General features: G+C 37.3%; 1 protein-coding gene across 1 annotated transcript in view; it reads left to right on the forward strand.

The window, feature by feature from the left end:
• Nucleotides 1-13,386, forward strand: part of LOC149216497 (glutaredoxin-like) — a 116,982-nt gene that overhangs the window by 93,134 nt on the left and 10,462 nt on the right. The window contains exon 3 of the mRNA XM_089392800.1: nt 4,243-4,317. Coding sequence (XP_089248926.1) covers nt 4,243-4,317 — 75 coding nt within the window. The remainder of the gene's footprint in view (nt 1-4,242; nt 4,318-13,386) is intronic.

The raw sequence follows: 13,386 nt of genomic DNA on the forward strand, positions 1-13,386 counted from the left end.
TATATATATATGAGAGCTGTACCGAGGTATTCATCATGATCTTGACCTTGTAACTTATGTCTTCATCAAGATCATGACTGAGATCATGATTACAACAATGCCGAGGTCATGACTGTGTCACGGATGTATGCGACACCGAGATCCTCCTCATCACAACTATATCGAGGCTGTGACTGTGCCTAGAGTGTGTGCCGAGAGGGTATCACTGTGAGATCACCTAGATCCTCTACATCACACATAAGCCGACGCTGTGACTGCATTTGGTATGTCCAGACAGAGATCTTCAAGACTGTAGGGAGGCCGAGACTTCATCTCTGTACCCATCCAAAAACCACAGAGATGCTTGTCCGAAATCTGTCTTTCTGTGGTGACCCTAGCCGCACATATATAATGGTTGACCATCATAAATAAGCCGACTTGTTATGCTGAATAGGTGTGTTTCCATATGCCGACTTGACTTTGTTATTGTTTGGAGGCCGACTTCTTCAAGAGGGATTGTGCTTGTCTTTGGAGGACTTGTATTCATTAAACATAGGCTCAAGAAGAGCTCTTCATACATGACATTAATTCTAGACTTCTAAATGACAAATCCTATTATTCTAAAATCACTTGCTCATGAAACCCATTAAGCAAGTTCACAATGATAATTTTGTTCTCTTTATTGCATCATTTACATTAGTCATAATTACATGTCATTATGAAGACTGAACCTAGTTACGCTTTCTTCAACACCCCTTGGATCTTCCACTTGCATCTTAAAAGCTTCTCAGGGAGATTCACAAGCTTACAATCCACAAGCTCCACTTGTGCATCCAAGCACCACAAATCTTGCTCTAGGGTTTCATCCCACAAACTCTAGGTCTTCTTCACACCAAGATTTCTAAACAAGTTAATGCTACAACTCTTTTCTAATACTTCGCACAAACTCTAAGTCTTCCATCTCCACACAAGCACAAAGAGTCCAAGACAAGTACATACTTGAATAGTAAGTAATGACAAAGGCACTCCCCTCTCTTTATATAGTAGGTGAAGTAGGAGGGCCTTGCTCAAAGGTTGTCTTGTTCCTTTATAAGTAATGAGAAAGACTTAATTTTCATTCAAACTCTTAAGTCTTCCAACTCTTGTATCACACAAGCACAAAGACCCCAAGACAAGTACATACTTGATTAGTATGTAATTATAAAGGCTCTCTCCATAATAGAAAGTGGATTAAGTTGGTAAGCAACCTAATCTAAGTCACTAGATTAGGTCCACAAGTGTATTACCCTTCTACCAAGAGAGTACATGTCATTATGTGGTTGGGCACCAACTCTCAAGTAAATCACTTTCCAAGCCAAGTCTCCACATGTGAAGCACTCCTTGTCAAAAGGTTGTATGCTTTCCAAGACAGGGTCTCTAGCTCAATGCTCCTCCTCCATGTGTAAAATTAGATCATCAAGCAACCTTCAATGGAGTTCCCTCTAAGAAATACTCCATCAAGCTGATGTACCTCCACTTGTGTGCCACATGGGCTTGGTGCTCCTAGGGCCAAATGTCCTTCCTCCTCATGCCTAGCACTCCTCCACAAGATAGCTCAATCTCATGTGCAAAGCATCCATCCTTCTCAATGTTGTCCATGTAGAAGATGTCAATTGCCATATAAGCTAACCACCTCCACAAGAAGCATTCCTTCTCTAGTATATATCGCAAGGACAAACATACACCTACAATAAGCTCCCCAAATGTGAGTCAACCAAAATAGTGAAAGATACAAGGTGTTGGGGTTTGACCAGGCACCCTACATCACATGAAGTGTACCTCTCGCATGATGTAAACACTTTTGGAGCAACCAAAAAGCTAACAATATAGTTAGTAGAAAGTAGTTTACACGCTCAATTATAATGGTTTTTGGTTTGGAGTATCTTCTCTCTCATATTATTTTGTAGTACCATAACTAGGTTATTAATCCCTATATGTGAAACTTATTTCCACATTTTCTTTTACAAATCAGCCTCTGATGTTTCTTGAAACTTGTTCAATGTCGTGGGCTTGGTTACTTGATATTTTTACAGCTTTGGTCCTCTGATCTCACTAAGTTCTTTAATATCGTGCTTTCCAGTAAAATGGTGAAGATTCACATGACTCATTGAAGAAATTACATCGATGCATTCAAGTTCATTGTCAGTTCCATTTATAGTTCCTTGCTTTTCATTGTTCTATATATATTGTTTTCTTGTTTTTTTTGTCTGGAGGCTTCCAATGTGTACTAGCTAATCTCTTGGCTTGAAGACACTCAATGGGGGATGGGCCTTTGATTGATGTGTTTTCTTTTGTTGTGTTTTCCTATGTTGCACAGGGACCTATCCCCACCAAAATTCATGGCGTTTCCTTTGTCCCGATGATCCGGGCACTTTGGAACTTGTCAGAAATTTCCCCAATTGATCGGGGTCTCCATTGGGGACTTGGGGACTTCCAGGTCGTCCTCAGGCCATCGCTCAAAAAATCAGGGACTTTTCGGGGGACTTAAGGACGTCCCCCGATATAATGACATTAAACTTTTTTTTTTTTAAACCTAAGTTCTAAACTTTAAAGTCAAAAAATTAAAAAAAACAAATTTTGAAACCTAAACCCTATCGCAACCTAAACTTATCAACTAAACTAAACCTATCGCATACTACACACTACACTACATAGCAGTGGTGAAGGTAAACACTGTTACAGAGACACGACAGTGAAGGTAAAGATACGTTGTGAAGGTTGCAAGTAAACACTAAGCTCTAGCGAAGGTTGCAAGGGTTGCAGGTAAAAGTCGAGCGAAGTCTGAGACAGCAGGTGAAGGTAAACGTTGAACAAAGAACTCCATTCATGACGACAAAGGTAAACAAAGCTGAGAGAACTCGAGCAAAGGTTGCAGGTGAGGTAAGAGTAGAACAATAGGGCGAAGTCTGAGACTCTTAATTTGGGATTTATAATTAAATTTTAATGACTTATTCATGTTTACAGTTTATAGTGACTATACTTAGAGAATTAATTTGCCTTCAATTTGAACTTGTCTCTTTCTCCATGTCCGTGACAAACCTTTTCTTGGCATGAATCTTTGAAATTTCCCTATGACACAATCACCATGACTTTAATACCATGTTAAATATATGCAAGAGATAAGCAGGAGAGACTAGATGATATATCATTAAAATCCTACTAAATTACTAGTGGTGTTGTCTATATACGTAGCAAGTTCCATTATTCATTTTAGGAACCAATCAACTAATTCCCTAAATACATTAACATAAACATCATTTATTATATATAATTTATTTCACTTTATGACATTATTACTTTTGTACATAACATTTGTTACTCCTGAATAAACATTACAATGGCTAACTCATCTTTAATGCTTAATGTTATAAGGTAAATAGATGGGATGGTAATACTCTTTGTGCTTTGTAAATAATAGTGATTCTGAATGATTATGATATACATTACACTAATGACAAGTCCTGCAAGGTTCTTAATTTCTAGACTCTTAATTTTGGATTTATAATTAAATTTTAATGACTTGTTCATGTTTACAGTTTATTAAATTTTACTTTTAGTTTTCAAAGTTTAGCTGCTACTTAAATTTTGAAATGATTCATCATGCATCATAGAATGATTATGTAGATGATAGTAGATTGTAGGTTGTAGCAGACTAGTAGTACTTCTTAAGTTCTTGACAATGGGCAATGATGACGAGATTTGTTTTTGTGATGTGCAATGATGTGTAATTTGAATTTCAAAATTAGTAATAGTTCTATTTTTTGTATTTTAATTTATCATCCATGTTTATGCTGAATTACTAATTTTTATTATTTAATAAATATAAAAATTAGATGCTGCACTTGCCGTCCCCAACCTGCCGTCCCCTGAAAATTTGGGGGTGTGCTCTAGCCATCCCGGAAACTCGTCCCCCCGTCCCCATAACCAGTGCAACATAGGTGTTTTCTTTTTTGTGCCCTTCTTGTCCACTATATATTGTATGTTCTTCCATTCAATGAAGTTATGGATGGCCTTAAGCTCTTTATTATGTATTTTTTGAGGTATTGTGTCTATGTGTTTGGTTTCCTGTCTCATTAGTGACAGATGTCTGTTTTCCCTAAGAAGAGACTAGTTAAATAACTTTCATTCTTTTTTCAATTATAAATGACCTATATATTTTGGTGAAAGAAGTCAGAAAGGTCTTTTTAATCAATGTTATCATGATTATCGCTTGCTTGCTTTCAGGTGGTACAGAGAGGCATGTACAGAATGCATTGCAAGGACTAACTGGACAGTCAACAGTACCGAATGTATTCATTGGTAAGAAGAACCTCCTATAGCAATTATAGAGGCAGAATGAGTTCATATCAATGCTTTTCAAAGGTATCATTTTTTTGGATGTATTTGAGTATTGGATTTGCAGTAGAAAAGTAGAAATATATGATTTTTTGTTTCAAACAAAAATCATTCTTGTGAGTGAAAGGGAATCACCAGATAAAAGTGAGAAGGATGGACATAAATTCAATGGAAAGCATGCCTTTCCCAAAACCCCTCACATAAACACTGAACACAAAAGAATGTTTGCTGGAGCACAAATTTGTAGGGAAGTGTAGGATGGTTTAAAGATGGTCAAGATGGCTCATTTCTTGCTGCTTTTCAATGGGTGGGTGCATTGAAAGCTTTTTTCCCCTTGAAATCTATCTGTCATTTAGAAAGAAACATCCTATAATTGTGGATCTCATGATCATAACATCCTATAATTGTGGATCTCACGATCATAAACATCCTATAGCCCCCTTTTACCTCTGTTGTAAAAGATAAAATGAAACCCTAATATGAAGTAATGACGTTAAGATGCAAGGTAAATAATTGTGGACGTGAGCACTATAACCAGCTGGTGACTGTGGTGTCTTTATCAAGCTCATGTCAAACTTTTTTTACAAACAATTACAATATTATTATAGTAACTGACAGTCACGGGTTTTGGAAAGTTCAGTATGTCTCAGGATCTTAGTTTGTAGGCTTGTTAAACCAAGATATGTGGAATTCATTAGGTTCAAACCTTATAATGATGGCTATAGTAACATCCCATGATTTTGCTTATATTCTTGGTCGCATAAATATAGAGTCCAATATTGATATTTAGACTAATAGTTGTGGATCTGAGCAATATTACCAACTGGTGTCTCTATCATGTGTAATGACCAGGGTAATTTTGCCCTAGGGTTTCCTGTAGCAACAACTTTCCTTCTCTAGTATGACTGTTTAAGTTAATGCATTTTTAAACAGTTTATTTCCCAATGATACAGTAATCTTAGCAGAACACAGTCTTATTCAACAGTCCAACACTTTTACAAACGGAACGAACAATCTTGACAGAGCAATGTATGCTTCAACCATAAATTGAACCCAGTAATACAGTAGTAAATTGTCCAACAATAACCATGCACAGGTAATCCAAACAACCTTTGTTAAAACAGTTATAAGCTACTGAGCATAGATTCAGATTTGGCCATATGAATAACCTAACCAGAGATCGCAGCTGCAAAAGTTCACTCAATTTCTGACTAGTTAAAACCCTCGGGCCTGTACTAGACCACGGCTTGATTACTGTACCAGATTCTGCCTTCTTTGTTTCAGGAAGATTACAACTGTGGTTTCCTTTTGGTTTCAGGATCAAGCTTCAGAGGATCAGTTTTGGCCCTTCTACTGTTTTCTGAATCTGGACTCGGTTACAAGAAGATTATCCTCACAGAACTGTGTCAAGTTTCGTCCCTCTTTCTACTATGGGATCTGAGCTACAGGACGAACTCAGACTTTATGAAAGATGCTGGTATGCACATAGGCACTATTCCACAAACCTGAATTTGGACTGCCCAGAATTAACAATAGCCCAGCCTTGGGGGTCTCTTCTGGCCACAGACAGACTCGGAAATGTCAAACCACAGACCCGAATACCATAGAATCCGAAACAAGCAACAGAATTCGAAGTGTCAAGCCACAGAAAGTTAGAAACCCTTGTTTTCTCCAGCCAAGAAACCCTTGTTTTGTCCATAATTTGTTAGAGTGCTACAGAGGTTTCGATCTCCTTCCTTGCTGAGCTTCCAATGTTAGACTTCAATTCATGAACTCGTCTACTTCAGAAGATGATTCTCAAATAACTATGCGTGCTTCAGTAGTAAACTATCCAGAGCTTCGCATGGCCAGAGGTGTACCCAAACTGTCCCTTGAGTTCGATCTGTTTTAGGAATAAGTACAGAGCAATGTGGCTGCTTCAGTGTTAGTTTGTCCAGAACCCAGATCGAATTGCATGGCCTAGCAGTGAATTCATGTGGATGGACTTGCCTTAGAGCGAATCAGCCTGTCTAGATGAACTTCCTCAGATTAGAAAATTTCCTTAGCAATCTTGTGCCAGAACAATGAAGAGTGACTAGGTAGAGTGGGATCACCTCCACCGAAACTAGTCCAAAAGAGAAGATGAGGTCTTAAAAGTTAAATTTTTAAAACCTTAGAGCCTCAAGCTCAACCAAAACAGAGATGAAATATTTCAATCCAAGACATGCCTCAAGTGCTTCTAAGCCTTTTCTGTTTATGGATTTCCATGAGGGGTTTTCTGTTAAATTAATTGAGTGATGTTTGCCCCCAAGCCCCAACTTTTGGGCTTTTTGCCCCAGCTGCTCCAAAACTTGCCCAACATTGTGTATTTTGGGGTTTTTCCCCTTTATTGAGGACTATAGCCTACAGGGATTGGTAGGCTACTTCGTCCCTTGGGTTAATTAATCCCTCAGGGACATTATAGTCTCCCTTCTTGACATTGCTTGTCCCCAAGCAATGACAGATCTGGTTGCAACAAGCTTTGTCTTTTCAGAAACCCTTTTTCACCCATTGTAACTCTCTTCCTTTGCCAGATGATTAAGCTGCTGCTTCCACTCGTTGCATCATTAGTGAAATCTGCGCAAAAGATACAGTTGTAAATCTCTAGGAATCGTTCGTTGGTGGTGGATCCTCCCTTAAATAGTGAACCTGTTAAAATTCCCTGCACGTGCTGTCCATACTCTGCTACTGGCTCCTTTGAAGGTGACTTGTTCCCATCTTCTTGGTTACTATCTTTTATGCGTGGCTGGTTATTGAAAATATTCAGCCTTGTGTGGAAAAATAGCTCATCAAACATTAGAAGTTTAGTGGCAGCGATTCCTCTTGAAATCTTTCAACTCTTTGCCTTTGACAAAAACATTGTGGCAGCCTTCATAACATCTATCTGACTTGGAGGTGGGCTGTAAATTATCTCACTGCATGATTTAGATCCTTTCTTCTTACTGCGGCCATCCCAAGAAGTTGTGCTGTTGTGTACCCCTTTTTACGCTCCTTGATGTGTCCCTTATAATCAACGTTACCTGTGCCTATTTTCTTGAACCCTTTGGAAGGATCTATCACTACAACCTGCTCTCCTTCTTGGCCCTTGTTAGCTCAAGCAGCCCAATCTATACATGCTGGTGTATAGTTCTTGGGGTGAGGATGAATACTTCCGATGGGTTTGTTATGTGTAGTTTTAATGATCTTCTCCTTGAGCGTAGATTTGGGGACAAAATATATCTCATCTTTGTAGAAGATGACGTCATCTTGCACCTTATAACTGTCATCATGAATAAGTCCATCCAATATTTTGCAAGAAAACTTATTCTTGGAGTACTCTACTAAGAGATGGGCTCTCCAATCTCTCAAGAATGTATCGTGTTCCACATGCCTGACCTCATTGGATTGTAAGCTGTGACTTGCAGTTCTACAAGTTGAGATGTAGGTGACTTCTCCTTGTTTGGGTATAACCTCCATTTACTGAGTTTTGAAAATGCAGGGGCCACTGTTGGTCATGCCTCTCAGAACTACCTTGCTGCCCTTTGGGTATTGGAATTCCATTTCAATCGTTTGGTAGTTCATCACAATTCGCCCCAGTGAGTACAACCACTAAACTCCCAACACCATGCTAGTATCTGCCAATTCTATTACATAAAAATTATTAGTAAGCGTATACTTACCAAGAGTGCTGCTCAATTGTGGGACTACTTGGGTTTGGGTGTTGAAAAATGTAACTAGGTTTGGTCTTCATAATTATCATTGTACTTGTGTCATTATATAAAAGAAGAAAAATAAATTCCTTTTTTTCAAGCATGGGTGTCATGCTCAAGTCAGATTATTATTTTATTCAAGCATGTTCTTCATGCTTATTATTATTTGTATTAGTCAAAGTCAAAGGCTTATTTATAGCCTAGAAAAGGAATTTTTCAAAGATGTAATTTGAGTCAAAGTTACCTCAAGATGCCAAGTCGGCCCTGCCTAGGAAGAGACATCTGTTCGAACCCCTCTGGACAGTATAAATAGAGAATGATTTGGATCCATTTGATGACAAGAGATTTTCGCATGATCTGTTTTGAAATAAAGCACAGAAGGAAAGCGAAGTTAAGGGAGGCCGAAGTCTAAAGTTTGCACGTGTAATGAAGGGTTTTTCTTGAGCTCGGATTTGTGGAAGTTCTGCCATGACACATCTCTTGTTGAAAATTTGTTCCTGCTGCTGTACATGTTGCTGTTCTTTTAGCTGTTGATGATTTTGCTATGTGGAAGGAGGGCTTGACTTGGCATATTGAAGATTGGAGTTTTTGTCATGGTCATGGGTCTTGGATATCTCACTTTGATCTGATTTTATAAGGAGTATTTCTTATGGGTTTTCCCCCTTGTGGGGTTTTTGCCCTGGCTTGGAGCCTATATCTTGTGTTCATCATCGTTTTGTGATCTTCTTGGTTATGTTTTGGTAATTGTTTGATGAAAAGAACTTAATAAAGATTAATAAGAAACCAACTACTTTCACAAGCAATTATCAAAGAAGATAAATCTACCCTAATATGCAGTCAACATGATTTCTTAACATTGGGTACATGTCATATGATATCCATCAATTTCCCTCACTTCAGAGCCCTCAAATTCCTGGATGGGGATGCCTCTCCTTACCACTATGGCTCCATCAATAAAGTTGTATGTTGTTCCGCCATCTAGTAATGCTATAACACGCCGCCCTTGTATAACGCCCTTGATTTTGAATGTGTGATATTTAGGTACTCCTTAGAGAGTGGCGATAGTACCTCCTTCAAATCTTGGAAGTGGTTTCCTCACTGCTTTTGGGGGTGGTGCTCCTTCATAGATGCTAAGCTCCTTGCTTGGCAGTGGTGCTATATCACTCTGACTGTCACTATCAGGGAGTACTTCAATCTAGTGAATCTTCCCTTTTCCCAAACATTGGTGACCCGATTCCCATGGCTCTTAGCAAGTGAAACAAAGCTTCTTTCTCCTAGGCCTTTTCTGAGTCTCTGCATCTAGCCGTTCCTTCTTGGTCTCATTGTCCAAAGATATCTTTCTTCCCTTGTCCTTTGAAATGATTGGTGGCATGGGTGGAGCCTTCACTTTTGGTGCTGCACCTCCCATATCTCGAGCTTTCTTGATGGCATCTTGAAGGGTTGCGGGATTGAATGCCTTGACCCAACCTTGTAGGGGTTCGGCTAATGCCTCCGTGAAAAGCATGACTAATTGTTCTTCATATCAGTGTTGCATTGATCACGATTTTATCGTGATAAAATCGTAAATTGCGATTTTTTAAAAATCACGATATAATCGCCCGATAAAAACGTAAATTTTTTTTTGGCCAATTTTTATGGAAAAAATCGTGGCTATGGCCGACAATACGATTTATAACTAAAAAAACACGAATTTTTTTTCTCATTTGGACAACAGACAAGCGCACGACGGGGGTTTGGAGTCTTGGAGTGAGCGCTTGGTCATTTGGGAGTTGAATCCGCTAACTGGAGGAAAAAAACAAAGTGTGAGCTAAGGAGGAGACAAATTTTCTCCATAAAACCGGTATGGGCACCAACGTTTTGTGTTTTGTAACATTGTTTTGGTTTTTTTTCTATGTTTTTGGTTGGGTTTGAAATCTGGATAATCCATTGTTTATCAAAAGAATTCAATGGGTTATCAAATATTTTTGAATTGATTTGAATCTTGATGGGGTTTTTGACATTTGTCCAATGTCATTTGATTTTTCATTTTGTTTGTTAAAACTTAAAATTTCCTAAATTGTATGTAATTTTTTTTAGTTTTTGTACAATGTAAATTGTGAGTTTGTAACTTGTAAATTGTAATCCTTATTTTGCCATAGGTTCACTGAATCACCATTCAAGTTTTCAACTTCAAAGTTCAAAGTTCAGTCAAACATGCCAACGAAATTGGACCCTCTGTGGGAATTTGGTGAACCTGATGGAGGGAATGATAGAATAAACTTGTCTTGCAAGTTGTGTGGGCACCATATGTTCGGGGGGGTGTACAGATTGAAGTATCACCTTGCACAAATCCCTGGATTTGATGTAGGGCCTTGCACAAATACAAATCCTGAAATCATCCGAAAAGCCATGAGATCATTGGAAAATTTAGACCACACTAGAGAGGCCAAAGCAGAAATGAAGAGGCAACTAACAAAGTCAGCTGAACAAGGAAGTGGCAGTGGTTCTACTGCAGCATCAACCAACTCGGTAGCTGCCTCATCATTTTTTGTTCCTCGAACCACACCTGGTTCACAACCATCTATCACTTCAATGCTTAAAAAAACTGAGAAAGAACAAGCTGACAAGTTGCTGGCCAAATTTCTCCTTTGGAGTGATATTCCTTTCAACATTGTAAGGAATAATCCATTTTTCTAGCCTGTTGTTGATGCTATTGCAACTATTGGCCCACGATACAAAATCCCTTCTTATCATGACATTAGAGGGCAGATTCTTCTAAATGAATAGCTTGACTGCACCAAAATATTGGAGGATTTTAGGGAATCATGGGCACAAACAGGATGCACTATGATGTTAGATGGTTGGACTGACCAAAAGGGGAGAATCCTTATAAACTTCTTGGTTAGGTGTCCCAAGGGTACTATGTTTATCAAATCTGTTGATGCATCTGCACAAATCAAAGATGCAAAAACTTTGTGATTTGCTGGATGTGTTTATTTTGGAGGTGGGTGCAAAAAATGTTGTCCAAGTCATAACGGACAATGCTGCAAATTATGTTGCTGCTGGCAGGATGCTTATGGACAGGCATCCTACTTTATTTTGGACACCTTGTGCCGCACATTGTATTGATTTGATGTTGGAGGACATAGGGAAAATTTTCTTTGTCAAAGATATTGTTGAGTCATCAAAAAACATTACAAAATTTATATATAATCATACATCTGTGCTTAGCATGATGAGAAAATTCACCAACAAGAAAGAGTTGGTGCGCTCCGCCATTACACGGTTTGCCACCAGTTTCATATCTCTTCAATCCCTCTTGAATTCTATGTGGGATGTGAAGAGAATGTTTCTTTCAGAGGAGTGAAGCGAACAAAGTTCCTTCTTAAGATTAATTACTCCAAATGACTTGGAATATCAAATTATCCATTAAGGATATAAATATTATATATAAATATGTGAATAAGAATAAGAATGATGATGAACTACAATGAGAACGAGAGGCTTGCTTATATACCAAGCAAGTGTCTCTTCATGAAGAGTCATGTCCTATTAGACATGCCTCTTCAACCTAATTACTAGCTTAATTAACTATTATTTATGATTATTGTCTTTTACATTATATTTATATTATTTATATATTTTAATCGTTACATTGCCTTCTTCCTCAAAAAGCTTTGTCCTCAAAGCTTGTCGATGAAAAAGGCTTGATCTCTTTTTCTGCTTCGAAAGTCTTTCTGTCTTGGAACAGTCAACTTCGTCGATACAAGCTGATATGATCTTCTTAGTGACAAACAAAATTGTCGCACTGAGAAGGGATCAACCCATCCCAGATTAATCTTCTGTATAATATTCTGATCACTGGAATTTTGTAACGACTTGTTAGTGTAAGACTGGATGGATGTTACGTAATTATTCTCTGAAACATTAATTTGTTGTCTTTGGTTTGAATGGTCCTGATACGTAGCTTGGTTGATTTGTCTACTCTCGTGATTCGGATGCCGATATAAAGTTTTTAGATTTTCTTTTGGTGAAGATGTTGTTGAATTGATTATGGAACATTCACTTGGGATGTCCATTGTCTGAACTGCAACATCTAAGCGTGTCGTTTCTTCAACTGATTTGTCTTCTTGAGTTGTCATATTCACTGGATCGGTATTCGTTCCCTTATTTTCAACTTGAATTGTTGCAACTGGAGATTTTGATACTTCTTCTTGAGTGACTTGTTCCAACTTATCTTTTAATGCTTTCTTATCCTCCTTAAGTTTCTTAATTTGATTGAGCAGACTTTGATTATGGTTTCTCAGACGTAAAAGTTCTTTGGTTTTTGATTCATCAACCTTATTTTCAGTGTTTTGAATTTTAAAATTTTTATCTTTTAGATCTCTGATTTGTTCTAATAAATTTTTATTGAGGTTCTTTAAACGCAAAGTTTCCTCTTCTTGTTCTGATAAGTGCTCCTTGAGTTCCTTCTTTGATGCTTTAGCTTTCTTGACTTGTTCGAGTAGCTTTTCTTGGTGATCTCTTAGGCGCGAAATTTCTTTGTCTCTGCTGCAAATGACTTCTTCAAGCTCTTTTTGCTTCTTTGATATAGTTTTTTCGTTATCTTGAAATATCAAATCTGAGATATCCTTAAAGTCTTCTAATGAAGATTTTACTGATTTTGATTTACTTGTTATGTCTCGAAACATGACCATCTTCCCTTTATAAGGAAACGTCAAAACTTGTTTCTTTATGTTTAACATGAATGTACCCAAATCCTTAAACTAGGGTTGACTAAGTATGATGTCAGTGTTTCTATCCATCCTTACAACATGAAATTGAGATATGTAGTCATAATGACCTATTGTCACTTGTAGATCACTAATTTTATACTTATTTTGGTCAAAAATATTTTTCTTTACACTAATGCTTAGCTCTGGAATTAATAGTTGATTTGCCAAGTTGATGTTGATATAATTTTTATCATTGCTTGGGTTGATGGCGACATTAACTTCTCTTCCTTGGATATTTCCTTTTAATGTAATTACTCTATGATCTGTAACTGAAAGACCATTATAGGAAAACCTTTCTTCCTTCATCATTTTAACTTTGTATGGAAATTTTTATTTTTTTATTTTTTTAATAACTTATTTATCTCCCTTTATATATATATATATATTTCAAATATTCTCTTCTTCTTCTTCTTCTTTTTTGTTCACTCTATTAATAAAATTTTATATAACAATAATTTGTTTTTTCATATATATAATTATAAATTATATATATTATATAATTTTAATTTATATATATTATAAAATTATAATTATATAAAACTATATATACTTTTTTGAGACCCACTTTTCCT

The sequence above is a fragment of the Pinus tabuliformis genome, chromosome 1_1, assembly GCF_031772625.1.
Source record: "Pinus tabuliformis cultivar Carrire ecotype Pingquan chromosome 1_1, CPIR1, whole genome shotgun sequence".
Lineage (NCBI taxonomy): Eukaryota > Viridiplantae > Streptophyta > Pinopsida > Pinales > Pinaceae > Pinus > Pinus tabuliformis.